General features: G+C 37.0%; 1 protein-coding gene across 7 annotated transcripts in view; it reads left to right on the top strand.

Moving 5' to 3' along the window:
- CNOT4 (CCR4-NOT transcription complex subunit 4) overlaps nt 1-20,715 on the top strand; it is a 76,053-nt gene that overhangs the window by 44,492 nt on the left and 10,846 nt on the right. For 2 of the 7 annotated variants that reach the window (XM_041474340.1, XM_041474336.1), the window contains exons 5-11: nt 201-302; nt 1,008-1,133; nt 5,662-5,795; nt 9,867-10,022; nt 12,602-12,659; nt 13,115-13,364; nt 15,055-15,552. In XM_041474340.1, coding sequence (XP_041330274.1) covers nt 201-302; nt 1,008-1,133; nt 5,662-5,795; nt 9,867-10,022; nt 12,602-12,659; nt 13,115-13,364; nt 15,055-15,552 — 1,324 coding nt within the window. The remainder of the gene's footprint in view (nt 1-200; nt 303-1,007; nt 1,134-5,661; nt 5,796-9,866; nt 10,023-12,601; nt 12,660-13,114; nt 13,365-15,054; nt 15,553-20,715) is intronic. The other 5 variants (XM_041474342.1, XM_041474339.1, XM_041474341.1 and 2 more) reach the window with 3 other exon arrangements.

Genomic DNA, 20,715 nt, shown 5'->3' with positions numbered 1-20,715 from the left:
ATGCATTTCCTCTTTTCTTTGTTCTTTATGCATCACATACGAGTTTTTATGGCTTCTACCTTTTTTGTCAATTTCTTACTAAAAGCATCAAGCCCTGAATATACCAGTTTATTAAATGACCATCTAAAAAGGTGACTTAATGATCAGGTCTCTCTGGGGAAGGAAAGAAAAACAAGTAAATAGTGTGTGTTTTTTCCTAGGGTCCAAGTGCCAGCGCATATGTAACCTACATCCGGTCAGAAGATGCCCTCAGAGCCATACAGTGCGTCAATAATGTGGTGGTAGACGGCAGAACACTTAAGGTGGTAATATGTTTATGTTCTTGCATGTATGTTCTAGAACATTAATATTAGGGGTTAGCATACAATTTTGTTTGTATGGGTATGTTTGTGTTGCTGGACAAGAATGTCCAGTGCATTGGCTTCTGACTTCTTTTCCTGGTATTAATCTCAAAATGGAAGTTCAGTGAGCATCCAGCCAGCAGTGTTTTGGTGGGTTAGCAGATAACTTCTTAAAACGTATGTACCTCCTCCCCATGCTCATAGTGGCTTTTTTGTTGTGTAGCATAACAGTACAATGAGAAAACCCACTGTCAGCTTTTACAGAACATTTCTGTAGTCCATACACCGCACTTCTCAAAAGCTCCCTGGGAAATCAAAGTTTTTTGATTAAACAAATGTTCAGGCTGATTTGGCCAAATTAGTGGCTATAGAAGATCTACTTACTATTCATTTCCTGTCCCTACTACATGTCTCCTTATGATGATGCAAATATGTACTGAAGCTCTTACTTAGGCTTGTATTTAAATTAGTTGAAAATAAAAATGCGTCCTAATTATCTAATCCTCAACAATATATATTTTTCTTACAAATGGACTTTTTATTCCATCTGCATAAAAAATACATTATGATAGAATTTCAAATCTTGAGGTAATTTTTTTTAGATATAACTTTATCTTATATGGTTAAAGGCATTCTTAACCTCCAGTACTTTTTTTTTTCCTTCAGGCATCATTAGGTACAACAAAATATTGCAGTTATTTTCTAAAAAATATGCAGTGTCCAAAACCAGACTGCATGTATCTACATGAGCTAGGTGATGAAGCAGCCAGTTTCACAAAAGAAGAAATGCAGGTAAGTGTGACTGGGAAACAAATGAAATGTGCCACGTATGTCTTACTGCCTATGATTTAGTCTAATATGTGTCGTGTGTTTGCTGAATGTTATGGCAGCAATGAATTTTGAAATCCAAAAGGTGATTAACCAGTTGGATATTGCAAAGAACAGTTAGCTCAATTGCATGCTTTTTTTAAAGTCTGAAAAGTCTGATGAGTGTTCATGAGGCAAAAAGATGGAGATAAACTCTTAGCCAGAAATTTAAACAACCTGAGCTAACTAGTTTCCATTTTTTCCTACTAAAGTAAGGTAGTGTCATTATAGATCTCTGTGAACGAAGTTAGTTCAGATCTGGGTTTTATTGTAAAATTGGTCTGTGGACAGTTCTCATGGATTGACTCTTGTGGTGTGACTGACCATGCTGTTTGAATCCCAGTAACCCTCCTGGCATGTGAAGCGTTTAGAAACCATTTGCAAATAAAATGTTGAGGGTTACTATAATAGCACATAAAAAACGATGCTGGGATTTTTTTTTGCTATCTCAACATCAAAATGCTTATTGTCTAGTGTAGGGAACCAAGTAAATGGATGGCTTTACTGTCTCAAATGTAGTGTATTCTGAGGTCCTTTGGTCTGTCTCCATCCTTCTTCCACATGAGGTGTGGTAAAGCTGTTAAACTCAAGTCTGCCAACCTTGCTTCCATGCTGTCATTTTTGCATGTGATCTGTCCATGAGGCAGAGTGTCCCCACCCTTAGTTCTCAGCACAAATGTTGTTCTAGTAGAAGTTTTTTTGTGTTAGGCTGATGTAAGCTGAAGAACAAAGAAGAATGTCCATATCTATTTAATACTTTCCACAAATTATTTCTGAGGTTTTCATCAGATAATTGCAGTAGAAGGAGAAATTCAAGGACAAACCAGGCTAGCTTCCCTGTATGTTTTCCTGTATTTCTCCCACCACCTAAATCTGTTACATATACATGTTTGAGGGTATGTTCCCATCTAGTCTTTTTAGTTCTTTATAGATCTGTCAGCCACGAATTTGTTTAATCCATTTTGAACCTGTCGATATTTTAGTCTTTTGTGGCAGCAAGCCCCAGAAATTCATTAGCTGTTTTGTAAAGTGCTTTCTTTGGCCAGCGTTAAACTGTGAACTAGTTTTGTCAAGCATCCCTTAATCTTAGCTTTGTCATGCTTGCTGAAAACACAACCCCTCATTCACCTTATTCATTGCCTTTGTGGTATGGCAAAACTTGATCTAGTCTCACCCAGCTTTCTCTCCAAATTGTAGTTTCTGGTTTTTTAAACTTCTTTTTAAAGCAGTTCCTCCATGTCTGCAGTGCCTGCTGCACTTCTCTCTATTTTCTAGCTGTGTCCTCCTTGAGATGGAGAGCTTATATGCGTGATGTGGGGGACACGAAGTTTAGTTTATCAGTTTTCAGTGTGTTGTATGTAGGGTGACACATGCTTTTTACATTTTGTTTTAGTTTATTTGAAGTGGCCTTCTTAGTGATGCCCAGCACATCTTTTGTGGCTAGTGCATAATCCACTAACAGTTTCAAAGGGCTGTTGGCAGTAACCTCAGCATCTTTTTTTCTGAGCTGCAGCAGCCAGTTCACAGATCAGGAGTGGATTACTATGGTTTAGACTGTGCATCTGACATGTCCTTGGTGAAGCTTATTTGCCACCATTTGCTTATTTACCGATTTCTCTAGGATTCTCTTGGAGCTCCTCATTATCAACATGGCAGTTTATTACCCAAAAGGCTTCATATTGTTAGCAAAGAATTTGCTTTTAAGTCCTTTCTCATGCATGCTGATGGTGTTGCATAGAACTGATGCCAGTCATCAGTCCTCATTGCTTGCTTCTGCACCCTGTTACACTTTGAACCATCTTCAATTCACACTCTCTTCCATGGCAGATTAGTAAATAACTGGTGTGAAACTTTATCAAAAACGTCTTCTTTTAAAGTTTTGCGGGGCCTCTCTGTTTATGCTTACTGACTCTATGAATAATTAATGTTAGTGAAGCGGGTTTCTCTTTACCAAAGATATTCAGATTCAATCCCACTGGCTTGTGTTTATCCATGAACTTCCATTTTTCAAAATTATTGTTGTTATTATTACCTTGTAATCTTCGGAAGGATAGAGGTTTACTTAGCAGCCTGTAGTTCACAGAATCTTTTCTGCGGCCCTTTTTGTTGAAGTCAGTGGCAACTGTCAATCCTCTGGCCTGACTGCCAGTTAAAATTGATAGGCTATGTACCTAAAATTGTTAGGTATGTAGGCTATGTATAGGTTATCCTGTTAGTCAGGATTTAATTTTCATGTGTGCGTTTCTTCAGAAGTCGAGTGAATTTTGCATCATCTTGGTGACTTACATGAATCTTCCTTCCCTGTTTCTTGTCACATTGCTTAAACTTTTTTTGAATTTCATATTGCTTTCTTAAAAGTAATTGGAAATTACACACCTGCTAAGTACATTGTTCTTTCGGTGTGCCAGCTGTTCTGCATTTGTGTCAGTGAATTTCCAGATCCATTTAATGAGGTTGAATGTTCATTGTTTCAGATTTGATTCTGTATTTTTTAAAAAAATTGTCAATGGATGACTTGTATTCTAGGTTAAATAATTAATAGACCTAAATACAGTGGCGAAATAAAAAGAATTGATAGAACTCCAGGAAGTCTAGGAAAGTGAAGTTGGGAATTTTAGGTGGGTTGGAAATGCCAAGTTTGGTCTCTGGGTTGTCTGCTATAAATAAAATACAATTACTGCAAGCTTCTATATAGGATTCTAATCTTGTTTCTTTCTTGCGTTTGTGTGGCAAGTAAATGAACTTAAGACTGAGCTCTGATGTACCTGGCTGTGGTATTCAGTGTTTAGACACTGAAGCAAGTTGAGAGATCCAGAGAGGTTTCTTCTTACTCAGCTGCTTAATGTTTGCAAATTTTTAATTGTGCAAATCTGTGCATCAGCCTAATTGCTCCAGTCATAGTGAATGGTGAAAGAAGCATTTCCAGGGTGCAGAATATCTCAAGGTTTGCATTTAGGTGAGCTATACTGTAGAACCATGCTTTTTCCTACTATAGGTAGCAGCTTGGGTGTAGACACTGACAAAGTGGGTGAGGTGATGCATACACCAGATGTTTCAATCCTTCTTGAGAGGTGTGTAAGTTGACTACATAAGGACACATTCAGGATCAATCAGTAATGGAGAACTGGAGAATTAAGTTGCAAAAGAATGGGCTCCTTGATAGGGTTCGACCTGAAGTATTCCAGTGAGATATGCTAAGGAAAAGTAGTTTATCAACAGTACTATTTTTTTTTTTTTTTTTTTTGTATTTTGTCTATTCATGCTAATTTTTTTTTTTAAGTGATAATTTTCGTACAGGTTGTAAAATTTTTCTAGGGCTATGTCCGCATTGCCTGTGCATTAATTCCATTTTTGTTCCAACAACATAGTAAGGAATTAATTAATATTAAAAGGAGTTAGATTTTATGTGTACAAATAGTGTGAGAGCTTCCAAATCAATTCTGAAGATGTGATAGATAATAACTTTGGTGTTTCAGACTTAAGATTCAGAAAACCTGACCATAACTCTTGGCACTTGTTTCCTTTGCTAGAGGACTTCTTCTAGTATCTGGAAACGGTAGAAAAGCTATTGTCAACTTTAAATTCACTGTTTATTTTGTATCTCAATTCAACTATAACAATACTTAACTTGGAAGTAGTAATTCTTAGGTTGGAGTGTTGTAACAACCTACAAAAACCATGAATGCTTACCTTGAATTTCAGATGTTAATTTAAGTGTTGGGGGTAGGAGTAGATCTTGCTGGTTTTGTTTTTTATATTAAGCCACAGAATGTTATCTGCAAGCTAAACTGAAAAATACTCTTCCTTCTCTTGCCATATTCTAGTACTCTGAAGTTGAATTGGACTGCCACCATTCCTGAAAGCAAGAAATTGTTCTCAACTGATTGAATTAGCTGAAAGAATATTTCAGTATTTCAGTTATTAAAAAGAATTATTTATCCGTTATTGCTTAGAATATGCTGCTTGTCATGTCATACACCTCGGCTGTTTTATTAAGCCGATATAAAATTACTTTCATTTTTGTTTGAAAGGAACTTTTTGTTCCTTCCCATCTTCTGAAAAGCTTCATATGGTTGAAATATGAAATGCAGACTGCCTTGGAGATGTCACTGTTTGTGATTTCTGTGGTATATTTGTGAAGCTCTTGATTAGAAGTGAGGAGCAAGTTCTAATAATAAAGGTTGTAGGTGCTTTTCTGCTTTAGAAGTCTCAAAAATTTATAAATAGTATAAATAGGTGATTTTTAGGCAAGCTTTAGAGCTGTTGAGATTACATCTGTGCTGAGAGTGAGAAGCACTTTTTTGAGTTTGACAGGAGTGAGCTGATGAGTTGTAAAGGCTAAACTACTAAGCTTTGGGATATATATATGGGCATACTATATATATTAAAAATTATAACTATAAATGTGTATATTATACCAGTATTCATTCATTGTGAGTTTCTCTTTCCTTAGGCGGGTAAGCACCAGGAATATGAACAGAAACTACTGCAAGAATTATACAAACTAAACCCCAACTTTCTCCAATTATCTACGGGTACAGTTGACAAGAACAAGAACAAAGTGACAGCACTGCAGAGGTACGATGCGTAAGTACTGATGCTGGACTGCCTGGTTATTCTTTTGGTTATTCCAAAGAAAACTTTTATTCCTATTTCATTCCCAAAATTGCCTCCTGTTTTTAGTACCCATTATATGATAAAATCTGATAGGTTTCCTTTGTGGAGAGACATGTTGTTTAGGAGTGATATTCTCCAATTTAGAATGTTCTCTCTCAAGCTTCTCCACATTCCTCCCCCTTGCTGTCGTCTCCTGTACCAGGCAGGAGAGAATTGGAGGCACAGAAGGGAAAGATTAGAACAATTTACTAGAAACAGCAGTGAGATAAGAAAACAATAACAGCAACAATACAAATGACAGAGGATACAAGAAAGAGTCCAATGATTCACAAGTGATTGCTTGCCCCACGGAAGCACCCAGCAGTACTGTCCACTTCCTCTGCTAGGCCATGCTGACCCGTAAGAGAGCCCTTCCCCAGAAAATTACTTAAGGTGGTATGGAATCGATTGTCCTAACCATGCCCCTTCCTGGCTACTGAAGAAATAAACCCTGTCCTGGCCAGAACCAGGACGCATGTACCACTTTGTTGTAAAACAGAGTGTATATCTTTGGAAAGAAACATGTTTCTGCATTTGGATCAGTACTTCAGAACAAGGTATTCTGAAAGAAGACCTTGTATTTTATATTTGCAAAATCAAATGCATTTGTTAAAGACCAGATGTCTACTTTCTTGGTATGGTGTCATTATGAATGCAGTCTGTATTTTTGTAGCTGAGATACCTTGTAACCTTAGTATGTCTTTTACATTATGATTTGTAATATATTTTTTACTATGTTCTAACTGCAGATATATATATATATATATAGACATAACTTGCTAAAATAATGTTCTGTTGATGCAGTTGGTTCAGTAAGTTATGAAAAGATTTCTGTCTATATTAGTATATAGTCACTCAAATATAAATGAAAGTCTGAGGTTACCAGTCCTTAATTATTCATTCGAATATCACATGTAAGATAAAGAAATAAAAACTGTTGACAATTTTTTCCACTCCTTTTTGTAGGGGGTTAGATAAAGGAGATGGGCAGAGCGGAATGTGAAAGTTAGATTGTACTTCATATGAACCTGGGCCTTGTGTTCAGGGTTTGTGTTGTGTGCCAGTTCATGCACTACTGAATTTTTCAGACAGTAGTTTGCCAGTGGCAGCATCACTGCACAGACCTGTAAACAAGACAGTGGGTACTGTATCTAAAATACTATCAATGAGTCTTGAATGAGCAGAATACAATTCTGAGAGCTGGTATTCCAGTTGGTATACTGGGACTGTTTTCTTTAATTTCTGAAGGCAGTTTCACTGCCTTTGCACTTTTTTTTATATGCACTTTGACTGCAAGTGGTCAGGGCTTCCAGAGGGATCTTTTTTCTTAAGGACAGAGCTGCTTCTTATTTCTCAGGCACTTGTTCAATATTGACTTCAAAGGTACAGTACAGCAAGCAAAACAAATACACCATTTCTTGAACTTGGTTATTGATTATTTTATGTTTCAAATCAGAACTAATTTTAATTAGAAATCTGCATAGATCCCAGCAAAATAAATTATACCAATGGGTGAAGAATGCGCTATCTGCAACTGCAGCAAACTTTTATGCCTTTAGGAAGCAATTAGGAGTTGGAGCTTGGCCAGTCTGTGGTGCTAACATTTAGCACTTAAGGAAAAAATGGCATGTAACTAAAGGCAGTAAGTGGCAATTTCTGGAGGTAATTTCTCTTGTCAGTTGAACAGCATAATCACAGCTCAGACTCTGTTCTTTGCTAATGCCTAGGTACCACCTTTAGAGTTGCAAAGTGAATTTCCTGCAGCTGGGATTTGGGCATGTTTCGGTGTAGCTTTTGCACTGGTGAATGCACATTGTTCTTTCACAGTTTCTACCCAATTGGGTTCTTGTAGGATTGTTTTTGTAGGATTCATTGATAGGATATTCATATTTCTAGCAGTTTGTCGCAGCCTCTTGCAATTCCAAAGTGGTTCTTGTGTTTCTGGGGTGCAAAATTTCTGTTTCATAACAGAAAGGAACAGAAGTTGAGCTCTAATTATAAATAATTTATAATTAACTTTAATTATAAATATCCAGCAGTAGAAAAGAGTTTGTTAAACTCTGATAAGTGTTTTTCTTCAATTGTTTTAATTTGAAAGGTCCTGCTTGCAGACCTTTTCTTCCTGCTGAAGACAACTGTCAAAATCCCTTAGGGCCTCTCTGTGTACTCATCTCCTGCTATGTTACCTGATAGTCACGGTGACTGTGTTCTCTTAAAATTGGAGATATATTCCACATTTAAAACAGATCAAGCTTTTTTTTTATTTTCTTGATGACATTTTTCTGAAGAACTGAAGTTAATGTTTTCTTATGCTACAGGAAGAACCAGTTTTTAGGCACATACTGATCTTTTAGAGAACAGCCCTTCAGAGACATGCAGCCTGAACTTAACTAAAACAAAAAAAAAACCAAACAAAAAAAACCCCCAACAAAACAAACAAACCCCAACACAAACAAACAAAAAAACAAACTAGAAAAAAAACCAAACAAAAACCACACACAAAACCCCCCACCTCAAAACACACACCAATTTGTTTCTCTTTCCCTTTTTCCTTGGATGCAAGATTGACTTCAACTGTCATTTGGAAGTTTTAGTATAGAGATGGCTTTGCACAATAGTGAACATACATTTGGATATTTAAAAATAAATGCATTGACAATTTTGATAATCTAGATGTCAGTTCATTTTTGTACAATGTGACTATTAAATGACAGATATGCTGATGCTGTCTCTTCATTCCCTGGTGTTCTGTGTCTGATCAACTCATTAGCTCTTACTTAGTTCAAATGTGAGCAAAGCCAAGATGAGATCTGTAGATCAGGTCAAGGTACTAATCTATGTACATATTGTATATGTAGTTGAGAAAAGATGGATACAGAATAGCAGATCTTAAAATACTGAGATTTGAGGGGAGCTACTATTACTAATTTTATCTGAGTAGAAGTAGGAAGCATATGTGTTGCTATAAGAAGTTACTGAAATTTCCAGATTCTTACTGCAAAATTAGTAAATTGACCTAAAGATGTAGGGTAAATGTTGGACCATCTAATAGGAATATAGTGACGTAGGGGAGCATCAGGAAGGACATGGACATAGATGTTAAAATTATTTTTGGTGAAAGCTGCTTTTTTATGAAGACAGGACTTGGACACTAAAACCAGCTCCTCATAGAAGCAAATTAAAAGCTACAGGTGGTGTGGAAGAACTTGAGAACACAAAAGGTCTTCTGTAAAAAGATTGCAGGGTTGACAGACAATGCTGTATTTGAATCCGTTTGGTTATAGACTATATTTCGTTTTGCTTAAATTTGTACAGAAGGTAACTATTTACAGCAAAAACTTGGGCTTTGAGTCCTCTCTTGAACTTTTTTCAGTTCTAATGTGCACTCTGAAATTTAGTATTACTTTATAAAAGGGAAGTAATTATGACTTTAAACTAGAAATGAAGGGAGCAGTAACTTAAACAATGTGTCTGACTGGTCTCATGGTCTGTTAGTCAAGCTGGGGACCCCTCTGTAGGTGTAAAACATAAAACTTCATCTGTTGTGGCAAGGCTTGATAGGACCTGGAATATAAAACATATATTAAAAAAAGTATTACTTAGTTTGTGACTTGCAGAACTTAAAATAGGTTATGGGCTAAAGCAAGTAATTCTGAATGACAAATGCGGAGGTCTGGACACTTGAACTACTGATGGCATTTTTAATTTTTATTTACATTTTTTTCCTCTTCCTCAAACAGGCAAGTTTGGACTTTAGGATTGGCAAAGCAGCTATCTATTCAGGAAAGAAAACAGAATTCCCTCTGGTTTTCTCTCTACCCTATCCCACTTATTTTTTTATGTCATCACCTTTTAAAATCGGAGAAATAATATCCAGATAAATCTATTCTTATGGATTGTCTGGCACAAAGATTTATTTCCCCAGTGTTTGCAATTTTTAAAACACTTTCTTCATAACTTGAACTCTATTTTTTTTTTTATTTTACTCTTGCCTTTTTCCAGACCCAACAGTAATAACAAAGATGCCTGGCCATCATTACAGAGTTCAAGTAAATCGGCCAACGGTTTAACAATGGAACACAGGAAAACGCCTCCTATATTAGAAAATGGCACAGACCCAGAACACATGACTCCAGATGGTGCAGACTCAGATTTCGGGTAATTGTGCTGCCTTTTGTACTTCAGACAGCTTGCTTTCTCTCTCACTGATTGGTGTGGAGGGAATGATTCTTCAGTCTCTCTGGTTGGAGAGCTGGATACAAATCCTGATCAGGTCACAAAAAGCTGGGCTTAGTGTAGCCCGTGTCAAAAAGACTGATTGGCAGACTCTGCAGGAGAACCCTGACATGAAGTTAGTGAGTGACAGTACAACTAGTGGCTGAGGGGAGCAGAATAACCAGGGGATCAACAGCTTGTACAGCTGCACAGACCCATTCAGAGCTGAGCCTTTCCTTTCTTCTATACAGAAGCTTCCACAAAAGTAGCACACTATTTGCTGTACATCAGGAGGCTTGTGACTTGGAAAAGTTTCAGTAGAGGGAAGTTAAATGTTAGGGCTAAAATATCTAATTTCCTTTCAGTGATGTGTTCCAGAAACACAACACAGAGGAAAGGGCTCCCCAATTACCACTCAGAGGGACAACAGGGCAGCAGATTAAACTGAGGCTTCTTTGTGTAGAGGAAGTAATTCATCTGTTTACAATAATCTTATTGCCAGCCAACATTTTTTTATTTTTTGATGCCCTTCTTGAGTAGAACTGGTGTCTTCTTCCACCTTACGAATCACTAGCAGTCACAATCTTAGTCTGTAGTCATGCTGGTTTGTTTTTATGGACCCCTTTAGGTAATGAACATTAGCCTCATTCAGAAGCTGGATGGGGAAAAAAGCAAGGTAAACCCTAATATTTTGAGCAGTGGTGCTGCTGATTAGGTAACCAGTCTTCATTTTAAATAAATATTGAACCAATGCATTAAAATGGAGAGTGCTGTTGGAAGTGGTACCTTCTTGTTAGGCTGAATAGCTGTCCACTGAGGAGTGATCAGAGAGCCTGTGAATTGGATCTTGGTAGTGATGTGCAATTCTTCTTTTTTCCTGAAAAGAATGTGTTTAATGCAAATAAAAATATTGTAGTCAATAGATAATGAGCCTTACTCCTGAGGGCTGGAAGTCTCTCTTGCAAATAAAGGCTCCTTAGGCAGGTTCAAGTATAATAGACATTTTCATCATTTAGATTGTCAGTAAAAGTTGTCTTACTCATAGCTTTTTAAACTGCAGTATGGTGAATGTTAGCTCTGTAGGAAAAGAATTTGACTGGAATATCAACTCTTCAATCAGAATTGATTGTGTAATGAAGAGTCTACAGCAGACTTCTGTGCTATAGGAATTTAGAAATTACTAACCAAAAGCAGTGTGTTTCAAATGGAAGAGCTTTATTCATGCTATTGGATAGTAGAGAGTATTTGTAAATTTTCACTGGAGTAACACAGTGATTTTTCTTTCATAGTCATAAGTATTTCAGCTTAATTTATCTGTTTGAGATACTGACTCAATCAGTATTCTTTTTTCACAAAAAAAAGGTATTGATTACTCTTACACAGTTTCTTTCAGAATGGTGAATTCTGCTGGGTTTTGATTAGTTATTTTGGGGTGAGGGGGAAAATTACAAGTGGAAGAAATCTTATGAATAGTTGACTTTACTCTATGGCTGTATGCAGTAATTAAAGTTTGCAGCACCAAGGGCTGTTTGAAAACAAGGTGTATCTAGAATCTGAAGTCTGCACCCAATTAAAAGAAATTGTTACATATATTTTTCAACGTCATTACTGTAATTTGACTTGTATCACATTGTGGCCTCTTAGTGGAACTGAAATTCATGTTCTTTCTCCTGATGCTTGTTTGTAGAATCTGTGTATTGGCCTGTGGAGCCTGATGCTTGTGCATCTTTTCTTATGGGTAGATGAAAATGAGAGTACCTTGAAGTTGCAAAGCAAAGCTTTTAGTGTGAACTTCAATAATACCATTTCATTAGTGTGGTATTTAGCATTACAGATGCCCATAAGAATCTTGAATCCTGAGATGTGCCATTTCAGCCAAATCACAACAATTTACAGTGAATGGCTCTCTGAGGTGGTTTTCTGCTGTATCTTATATTAGCCTTATTCTTGGCAGTTTTTTATGCTGTGATTTTTTTTTTTCCCTTCTGTCATCTCAAACCTTAATCTTAAAGGCTGGTGGGAAGCTTAACTTGCCACTGAGACTAAATCATTAATTTAATGATTTATCTCTCCCAGATTTATTTAGGATTTGTATGGAAACTGAAAACTTGTGTGTTTGGAAAATAGATCTTTTCCAGTTTCTTTACAGTAGTATCGTAGATGGAGCTGACTATTACAAAATACTGTCATAGTATAGACTTCTAGGGTTTTTTATGGCATAGAGCTGCTATGAACATTCAAAACTTTATTTTTGTTCCTTAAGGCGGTCAACAAGCAGAATGGAGAGTGGTGAAAAGAAGTATTACAATATATGACAAATTATTGGAATGCTTATGATTAAAAAAGCAGTCTTATAAAAATAAATAATAAATAAAAAATAATAATAAAAAAGTCCTCCTTAATCCCTGCTTTTTAAATTTTGTCTTAATTTTAAGGCTTTTCTTCCCCTACAAAAGCAAATGTTGGTTTTTCATGTTAAATACTTGAGTCTCTTACTGTCTTTTTCCCTCCCACTTTTGCAGCCCTATCGATAAACCTTCAGATTCCCTCAGTATAGGAAATGGTGACAGCTCTCAGCAGGTAAGACACAAAGATAAGTGCTCTGAAAGTAACAAGTGGGTTTGAGGACTTACTTGCTTCTCCAACTGCAAGTTGTGCTATTTTCTGAAGTGATCATAATTGGGCATTGGAATGGGCTGTCCCAGGAGGTGTTGGAGTCTCCACCTCTGGAGGTGTTTAAGAAAAGACAGGTGGCACTTAGTGCCATGATCTAGTTGACAAGGTGGTGTTTAGTCATAAGTTTGACTCAATGATTTCAGAGGGCTTTTTCCACTCTAGTTTATTCTGTGAAAATTTTAAACAAAATTTAAAAATGCTGTTGCTAAGTTGTTTTGTTTTGTTTGACCTTGTGCTGAGCAATATATTAACAAGCCTAATTGTGGTCAGGAGTTTTGAGGAAACTTTTCATCTGAGTTAGTGAAGAATATTTTATATATAAACTTGTCCTAATTTTTCTCTTTATCTCTTGCTTGTAGATAACAAACAGTGACACACCTTCACCACCACCTGGTTTAACAAAATCCAATCCAGTTATACCCATCAGTTCATCTAATCACAGTGCACGGTCTCCTTTTGAAGGGGCTGTAACAGAATCACAGTCACTCTTCTCTGACAACTTCCGGCACCCTAACCCCATCCCTAGTGGGCTTCCTCCATTCCCCAGCTCTCCACAGACTTCGAGTGACTGGCCCACAGCACCAGAACCACAGAGCCTCTTCACATCAGGTACCTCCACAGGTTACATGGCTGGGTTTTGTTTGCTTTTGCTTAAAACTTGTGCAGAGTTGTACAGAGCTTAAAACTCTAGGACTCGTTCCATACTGTGTTTTCCCCCCATACAAATGGTTAAAATTTGTCACTTATCTGCAGATGAATTGCAGTGACCTGTAAATTATCAGAGTGCTTATTTTAGTTTTTCTTAGCAACATGCATAGGATGTGACATGTATTCTTTAATATTTAGTGTTACAGGTTTTTATTGAGAGGGGTGGAAAATACATGGAGATTCTATAAATTCAGACAAGTTATGTTTAATTTCATCAGCTGAAAGTTGCCTGTATTTTTCAGGTACTCTCCTATGCAGTACCTTGTCATATGCATGAAACATATGTTTAGTTGTGATTATATGTCTTGGGAATGGTTAACAGTATTGAAGAGCTCACAGATAACTCTGAGGGAATTGTTAGAAAACTAAATTAAACAATATCAGTAAAAAATTGAATGCAAATAATATTATATAGTTGGTTTACTTAGTGATTAGTCATCTTTTGATGTTTATCTTGCTCCTGGATATCATAATTCTGTTTGTAAACAATATTTATTACCAAGGAAATTCCTTTCTGCTAATGCGCTTGATGCACCAGTTTTGTTAGGATTAAGTAGCAGTGAGAGATCATTTCCAGGTAGTAGAGATCATAGTTAATATAAAGTGTATGGTTGTGGTTTAAATAAGAATGCAAAGGATAAGTTCTTGGTCTAGCAACTCTCTATCATCAAGGATTTTAGAGTGAAAATAGAAGTGTTGATTTCTTCTCTGAGAGGATACTGAACCTTCTGACAGCAGCAGACCAGGTCCCTACCAGCAGAGGGAGTTAATGTTGCGAGCGATGCCATCCTGTACTTAGCAGGTGGCCTGACCACAATTTTGAGGAAAAATAATGTGAAAATAGACCAGAATTCACTGAACCTGAATAGCAAACTTAGCACAATCATGAAAAGAAGTAGTAACTGAAAATGAAGACAGATTCTGATAACTTTTTTCTGCAACACTGCCTCAAAATATTTGACAATATCTTGTAATGCAGTTCCCTTTTCTTATTTTATCACTGTGTCTTCTCAAGAATTTGGCTTGTTTCTCTTCATAATGGTAGACAGTAGGGGATTTTTTGTGGATTTTGTCTTTGTTGGTTTTGGTTGTTTTTTGGTTTTTTTTAACTGCTGCTCTGAGGTTATTTCTTTTGAGAGGGAACATCCTGCTTATCTTTTTTGCACAGTATTAATCGTGAAAGCAAAATATTGAACCGAGTAACAGCCTTATTTAAACATTGCTCATTCACACTTCCATGAAGTAGTATGTGGTATAGAAGGTTCTAAGCAAGTGGTCATTGGTCTCTTTCTCCTTGGGAGTATTCCTGAAAGTACTTTCTGGATAAGGTTTTTCCATAGTTCAAGAACAGTGCAGCTGTGCAGTATAAATGTTATTTACTTATTCTAGCACTTCACCTTTAGTAGAAGTCTATGACAGTTTGATCCGAAAATGGAATTCGGAGCTGATGAATAAGGTGTCTTTGGGGAATGTATAAAGTAGTATTATATGGAAGATAAAAGACCACGGTCAGATACACAGGCTGAAGTTTTTATATGGAAAAATGATTTCTGATTCTTGTTCTAAATCCTGTTCCTTTCTTCTCCAACAGAAACTATACCAGTATCCTCCTCCACAGACTGGCAAGCAGCTTTTGGGTTTGGTTCCTCCAAACAGCAAGAGGACGACTTAGGGTTTGATCCCTTTGACATCACCCGCAAAGCCTTAGCAGACCTGATTGAGAAGGAACTGTCAGTCCAAGACCAACCTTCCCTTTCGCCCACATCTCTTCAGAACCCTACCCCACACACTACAACTGCCAAAGGGCCAGGTTCTGGTTTCCTGCATCCTGCTGCACCCACAAATGCCAACTCTCTCAGTAGCACCTTTCCAGTCATGCCACAGAGGTTTCCACAGTTTCAACAACATCGAGCAGTTTACAACTCCTTCAGTTTTCCAGGCCAAGCAGCTCGCTATCCTTGGATGGCCTTCCCACGCAATAGCATCATGCACTTGAACCACACAGCAAATCCCACCTCAAACAGTAATTTCTTGGACTTGAATCTCCCACCACAACACAGCACAGGTCTGGGAGGGATCCCTATATCAGGTAGGTGAATAGGAACAGCGGTGAATGACTTAATTCATGCTCTCAGCTTCTCTTGAGTCAGAACAGGAAAAGGAAATAGCAACAAGCAGTAGACTGTTATCTCTTGACTGTCGTACTAGGTTATGAACAGAGAGAGTAATACTGTTTTAAATAGGTCCTTTATATTAAAAAAAAAAAAAAAGTAACTGGATATTTAGCCTTGTAAATGTTGAGCTTTATAAGGAAGGTGGAGTATTATGTGCCCGCTTAATTTTGTGCCAAAGCAGATTGGTATTTTGGTTCTTCAGTCTTGCCAGACTGGCTTTATTTAAGAATAGGCCCTGGAAGTGCATTGTGACTTTCACGTTGGCATGCAGGTGTTGACCAGAGTTCTTAAAGTCGTGGAAAAAATTGTAATGATGATAATTTGTGCCACATGTCCTGTCTGGGTCATTCCCTCTTGCGCATAGCCGAATGGCTGCACGGTAAAACATTCAGTGCTGCTAATTTCTGTACTTCAGATAGCCTTAATATTATGCTAATCTTCACTGAATGGATGCTTGCAATGTGTGTAAGAGGATTCATCCTGATTCTGAGGGCTGTGATGCTGGGGAAAAATAAATGTGCAGTCAGGCCAATTTAGGCTGCCCTAATAGGAGTGGATTAATAGGCTCTTGCATCAAACATTGCAGCTAAGGAGCTAATTGTAACAATAATTATCTTGATTGAAAATTTACTTCTGGGGTTTGAAGCTCTTCCCTACTCCCAATTTAGCTTGTCCCAAACAAATTCTTTTCTTGTAACAGGGGAAAAAGTTGTGTTACATGAATAATGAACTGCAGGTATAAAGTCTGTCTTAGCTCTTGTAGCCTTGAGGTGGAGAAAACTGCTGCGTGAGATGTTGCCAGAATTACTTTCTTTCCATGGGTTTTAGAAGTACTAGCTTTACTATAAGGAAGTGACCTAGGAAAAAGTTAGTGGGGTTTTTTTGGTGCTCTAGTACAAGAACTAATTTTGGCTGTTACTTTGCTGTACATTTTCCTCTTTGAAGCCTTGTTGCAGTTACTATACTGTTGAAGGGTCTTTAGGCTAATTCAAGTATAAACATGGTCCATACTGCTAGTGCAAGTAATTCAAAACTCTTTACACTGGCAATAGCAAAGTTTTAAGCCTAAAATGTCTGACATTGGTTGCACAAAAAAAGTTGTTGTTGCTGGCATGGAGTAACAAAGTACAGCATCCACAGCTGCACTGTTGCTCCCTTTCCTCTAAACCACATACAACTTACAGAAAAACAACAGGACATCACTTTTCAACTCTATCACTCAGTTGTAAGAACTTCTACTTTGAGGGGTCGGTAACAAGACTATCTTTTGACCTGGGGGACCAGAAAAATCCTGTAGTGTTGAAAAAGATCTGTTCAGGTTGATTCCAAGTTTGCAAAAGTATTGCGTTATTTTAATTTTAGTTAGCAGTTTGGAAGTGGAATTTTTGTGTTTGTAGGAGACTTGTAGATCTTTTTTTAGACTTCTGAAAAGCAGGTTGTGTGGTACTAGTTGATGCACAGCCCCAGGCCATGTGCTTCCCCCATATGTTTTAAGGTAAAATAATTGATATTTATGTCCTTTTTTTGTATGCAACTGCTACAACCGATTAATCCAAAAATATTTTCGGCAAATATCGTGCTAAAACCAAAACAAACATATGCTGTAGTAACCATGGAAGGTTCCTTTGTGTTGGTTTTAATCTCTTGTTATAGAAAATATTGTTAGTTGACTGGCTGACAATTAGATAGCAGTTGTTGCAGTGCAAACACTTCTCAGCTGATATACATCAGCTTTGATATATCTTGAAAAAAGGCTATTTTGCACAAGGGTAGATTACTCCTTTTTCTTTTTCCTGCTGCCAGAAATCAGCTGAACTGTCAGTTCTGGTGTAATTTCCTGGGTTATGGATTTTTATTATTTATATTTGTTTTAGTGCTCTAACTGCTTCAGAAGTACAAATATTTTGAAAGTCAGGAGATGACCTCATGGCTCTTTTCTTGTGTGCTGACTTGATAGTTTCCAGGTTTTTTTTGGGGGGTATTTTTTTTAATCTGCCTCTAGAGTACAGGTCTCTCAATGTATCCCTTTTATCTTCTGTTTGAAAAAATAATTCATGTTCTTTTTTTTTGTTTTAGTCTGTCAGTAGCAAGTATTTAATTACAGAATTTTCCTAGTTTCCTCATGCAATTTACAGATACATCTATCTGGTGGGGTTGGGGAAAGAAAGTGGTGTCCAAGTACAGAGAACTCATGTGTGTAAGACTTTATCATATCCTAGCTGACCTGCTAGAAAGGCAGTGCATCTCATAGCAGCTGTTTAGCTGTGTGGAACAGTAAGTTGTACTGGACCTGAAGTTCCTTTCTCTTGGCTCTTTTGGTAGCCTATGTTAGGGTGTTTTAGTCAATGTTAGTCAAGTCAGTTGGTAACATTTAGTCAATGTTACCAACTTGGCTGGTTCAGCTATAACAGGAAAAGAAACCAAGTGCAGGTGAAACTTCACATTCTGTCTTGTAGCAGAGACTCTCTACTGCTATAAAGCCACATGTTTCTTAAGGTCTTTGATCACAGTTTTTTACAGGATTATAAATTCCTAAAGTAGCTAATATTGGACTAGTTACTGGTAGGAAAAAAAAGGGGGTGGGAACAGGCACATGAGTCTGTCTGCTTGCTCTATTTAATCAACCCTTTTGAAGCTTTTCATTTATGTCAAAACAAGCAGATCTAATAACTTCTATAAATTCATATGTTAGTATAGTATTTTCTGGGCTTTCTAAATTTGAGTTGGTTTCACTAGGTGTATTTGTGGTATGGAAGCTTGTATTAAGAAAATGGTATATTTTAAACTGCTGCTGTTTCTACTTTAGACATTATTATTCACAGGAATTTGAAATGCTCATGTGTGATATATTAACTGTAATTTGCTGAAACTGTCTTTTGTTTATTTGAGAAACAGAGCAGTGCTGTATTCATAAACTCACAGCTTCAGGCAGGTCTGTTCTGTGATGTAGAAACACAGGAACAACCTACATTTTTTTAAATTAAGATCTCACTTCAAAATAATTTCTGTGTGGGATTTGGTTGTTTGTTTCTCAGAGGAAGTAGTTAATTATTAACTAATTCTGTGGTTTCCAGTGAAATGACACAATGACACATGATTGACTTCATAGATTTATTATGCATGTACTTGAAATGTGTCATATTCATCAGGCATACATTTGTCCCCAACCCATATTTAAATGAACTTTTTGGTTGATTCACTTCCAGAGTAACTCTTTTTCCTTCCCCCACTGTATCATTTTTCAAACTGTAGCAGATGTTTCATGTTGTCATTTTCAGGGGTGATTTAAGCTTATTGCTGCCTTCTGGAGTGGGATTGATTAGATGGTTTACTGTGAAATTATAAATGTGGAACTGTGCTTCAGGAGAAAAGTCCAGTGACTTCCTCATGGACAGTGTGATTGTTGCTACAAGCAATCTTACCCTAGATTGTATGCAAGCTATCCTGAGAATATTGGCCAGCAGCTATGCTTTGTTCTGTAGATAATGCCAAGGGAAAGACTGATTTACTGACAGCAGTGTGGGTGGGTGTGTGCCTTTATTTTTATTTTACTATAGGATAACAGGAAACTCTTTGTAATTTGATAGCTAGTGCACTATCATCTTTGCCACCCCTACTGCCTGTTGGTGTGTTCAAAAATAATAAGTATGATATGGGATCATAGAATAAGGTAGGATTCAGATTAACAGTGTGTTTTGAGACAGATGCTTACAAAATGAGATGTATGCATATTAATTTGAAAATACAAATATATTTTATTTCTTGAATTTACTGAGTGGTTGGTAGTCATTGATTTTGTTACAGAGAAGTACAGTAATAAGCTCGCAGAGTTAAAATTATTAGGAAAAAGTTGAAAATGGTTAGTCCACTTTCCCCATCAGTTCTATGCAAGATGAAGTACTTGACGCTTTGAAACACTGGCTGTTACTTCATTTAGTAATTTCATCATTACCCTGAATGCAGAACTTCATTGTAAGCTCTCTGTAGACCATAATAATGAGGTAGTGCGAACTCTTTCAAGACTACTCCTACACAATATGTATATATTCTTCCCAAAAAAATCATTGAAACCCCTGAGTTGGAAGGGTCGTCAAGTCCAATTTCTGACTCTGCAGAGGGCAGCCTAAAAATTAAATCATATATCAAAGCTTTCTCCAAATGCTTGTTGAACAGAGGCAATTTATGTATATCATACATATATCAAAAATCTAAATAGGGGAAAAGAGTCAAGTGGACACGGACAGATACGAAGCATAAAGAATTTAACCTTATTTAGGATGGGGAAAAATATTTTGTTCGTTGCCTTTGAAGATAACCATTGTAAAGTTCATCACGATATTTTAACCATGCAGCTGACTGATACAGAAGCTGCCATAGATTTCTGTGAGCTGTTCCTGATATTTCAGTGCATTGGGGTTGAATGTAATAAGTCTGTGTAATAGAATATAATGAAGAATCAAAATTCCATTCTCTCAAGATGTTTTAGTTTTGATGTTGTGGCTTATATCTGTATATCCTTATTGATTGATATTATATATATTTAAAGATGAGACAATAAATGGGTAGACTGCTCTAATAATTTTGGGTGTTCCCCTGCAGTGTCTGTGGTAGTGGTGTTGCATTCCTTATCCAGACACAGATTAGCATGCATGTCTTCATGTCATGGCTGCATTTAGGTTTTTGTGAAGCCGTAGCTGGTAGCAGAGAGGACAGAGCAATGACAGTTTTATTAAGAAGGTCCAACATCTTCCCACTTAAAGTAGTGAGCTCTTCCATTTCTGAACTAGTTATGGTGTTGCATCTTCTGCTGCTTTAAATTTTCTGGCCTCTATGCTCCCCAGCTGTTGAATTTGCCTTGAACATCAAATCCTTTCTTGCCTAATGCTACCTTTTAGACAAGATTTTAGTAAAACAAGGGAAGATTGTTTTGGCTGATATGTTGGCTTTGGTCATATTATTTAAAGACTGTTTACAGCACAAAAAAGGATGACATAGCAGAATAAGGGTTAGCATTTCCTTTTAATACTAAGATTCCTTGTCTGACTTGCTATTTTCTCACGACATAATTGCATTTCTGT

The sequence above is a fragment of the Pyrgilauda ruficollis genome, unplaced genomic scaffold, assembly GCF_017590135.1.
Source record: "Pyrgilauda ruficollis isolate IOZ18807 unplaced genomic scaffold, ASM1759013v1 scaffold32, whole genome shotgun sequence".
Taxonomy (NCBI): Eukaryota; Metazoa; Chordata; class Aves; order Passeriformes; family Passeridae; genus Pyrgilauda; species Pyrgilauda ruficollis.
This window is presented reverse-complemented; position numbering and strand designations above follow the sequence as displayed.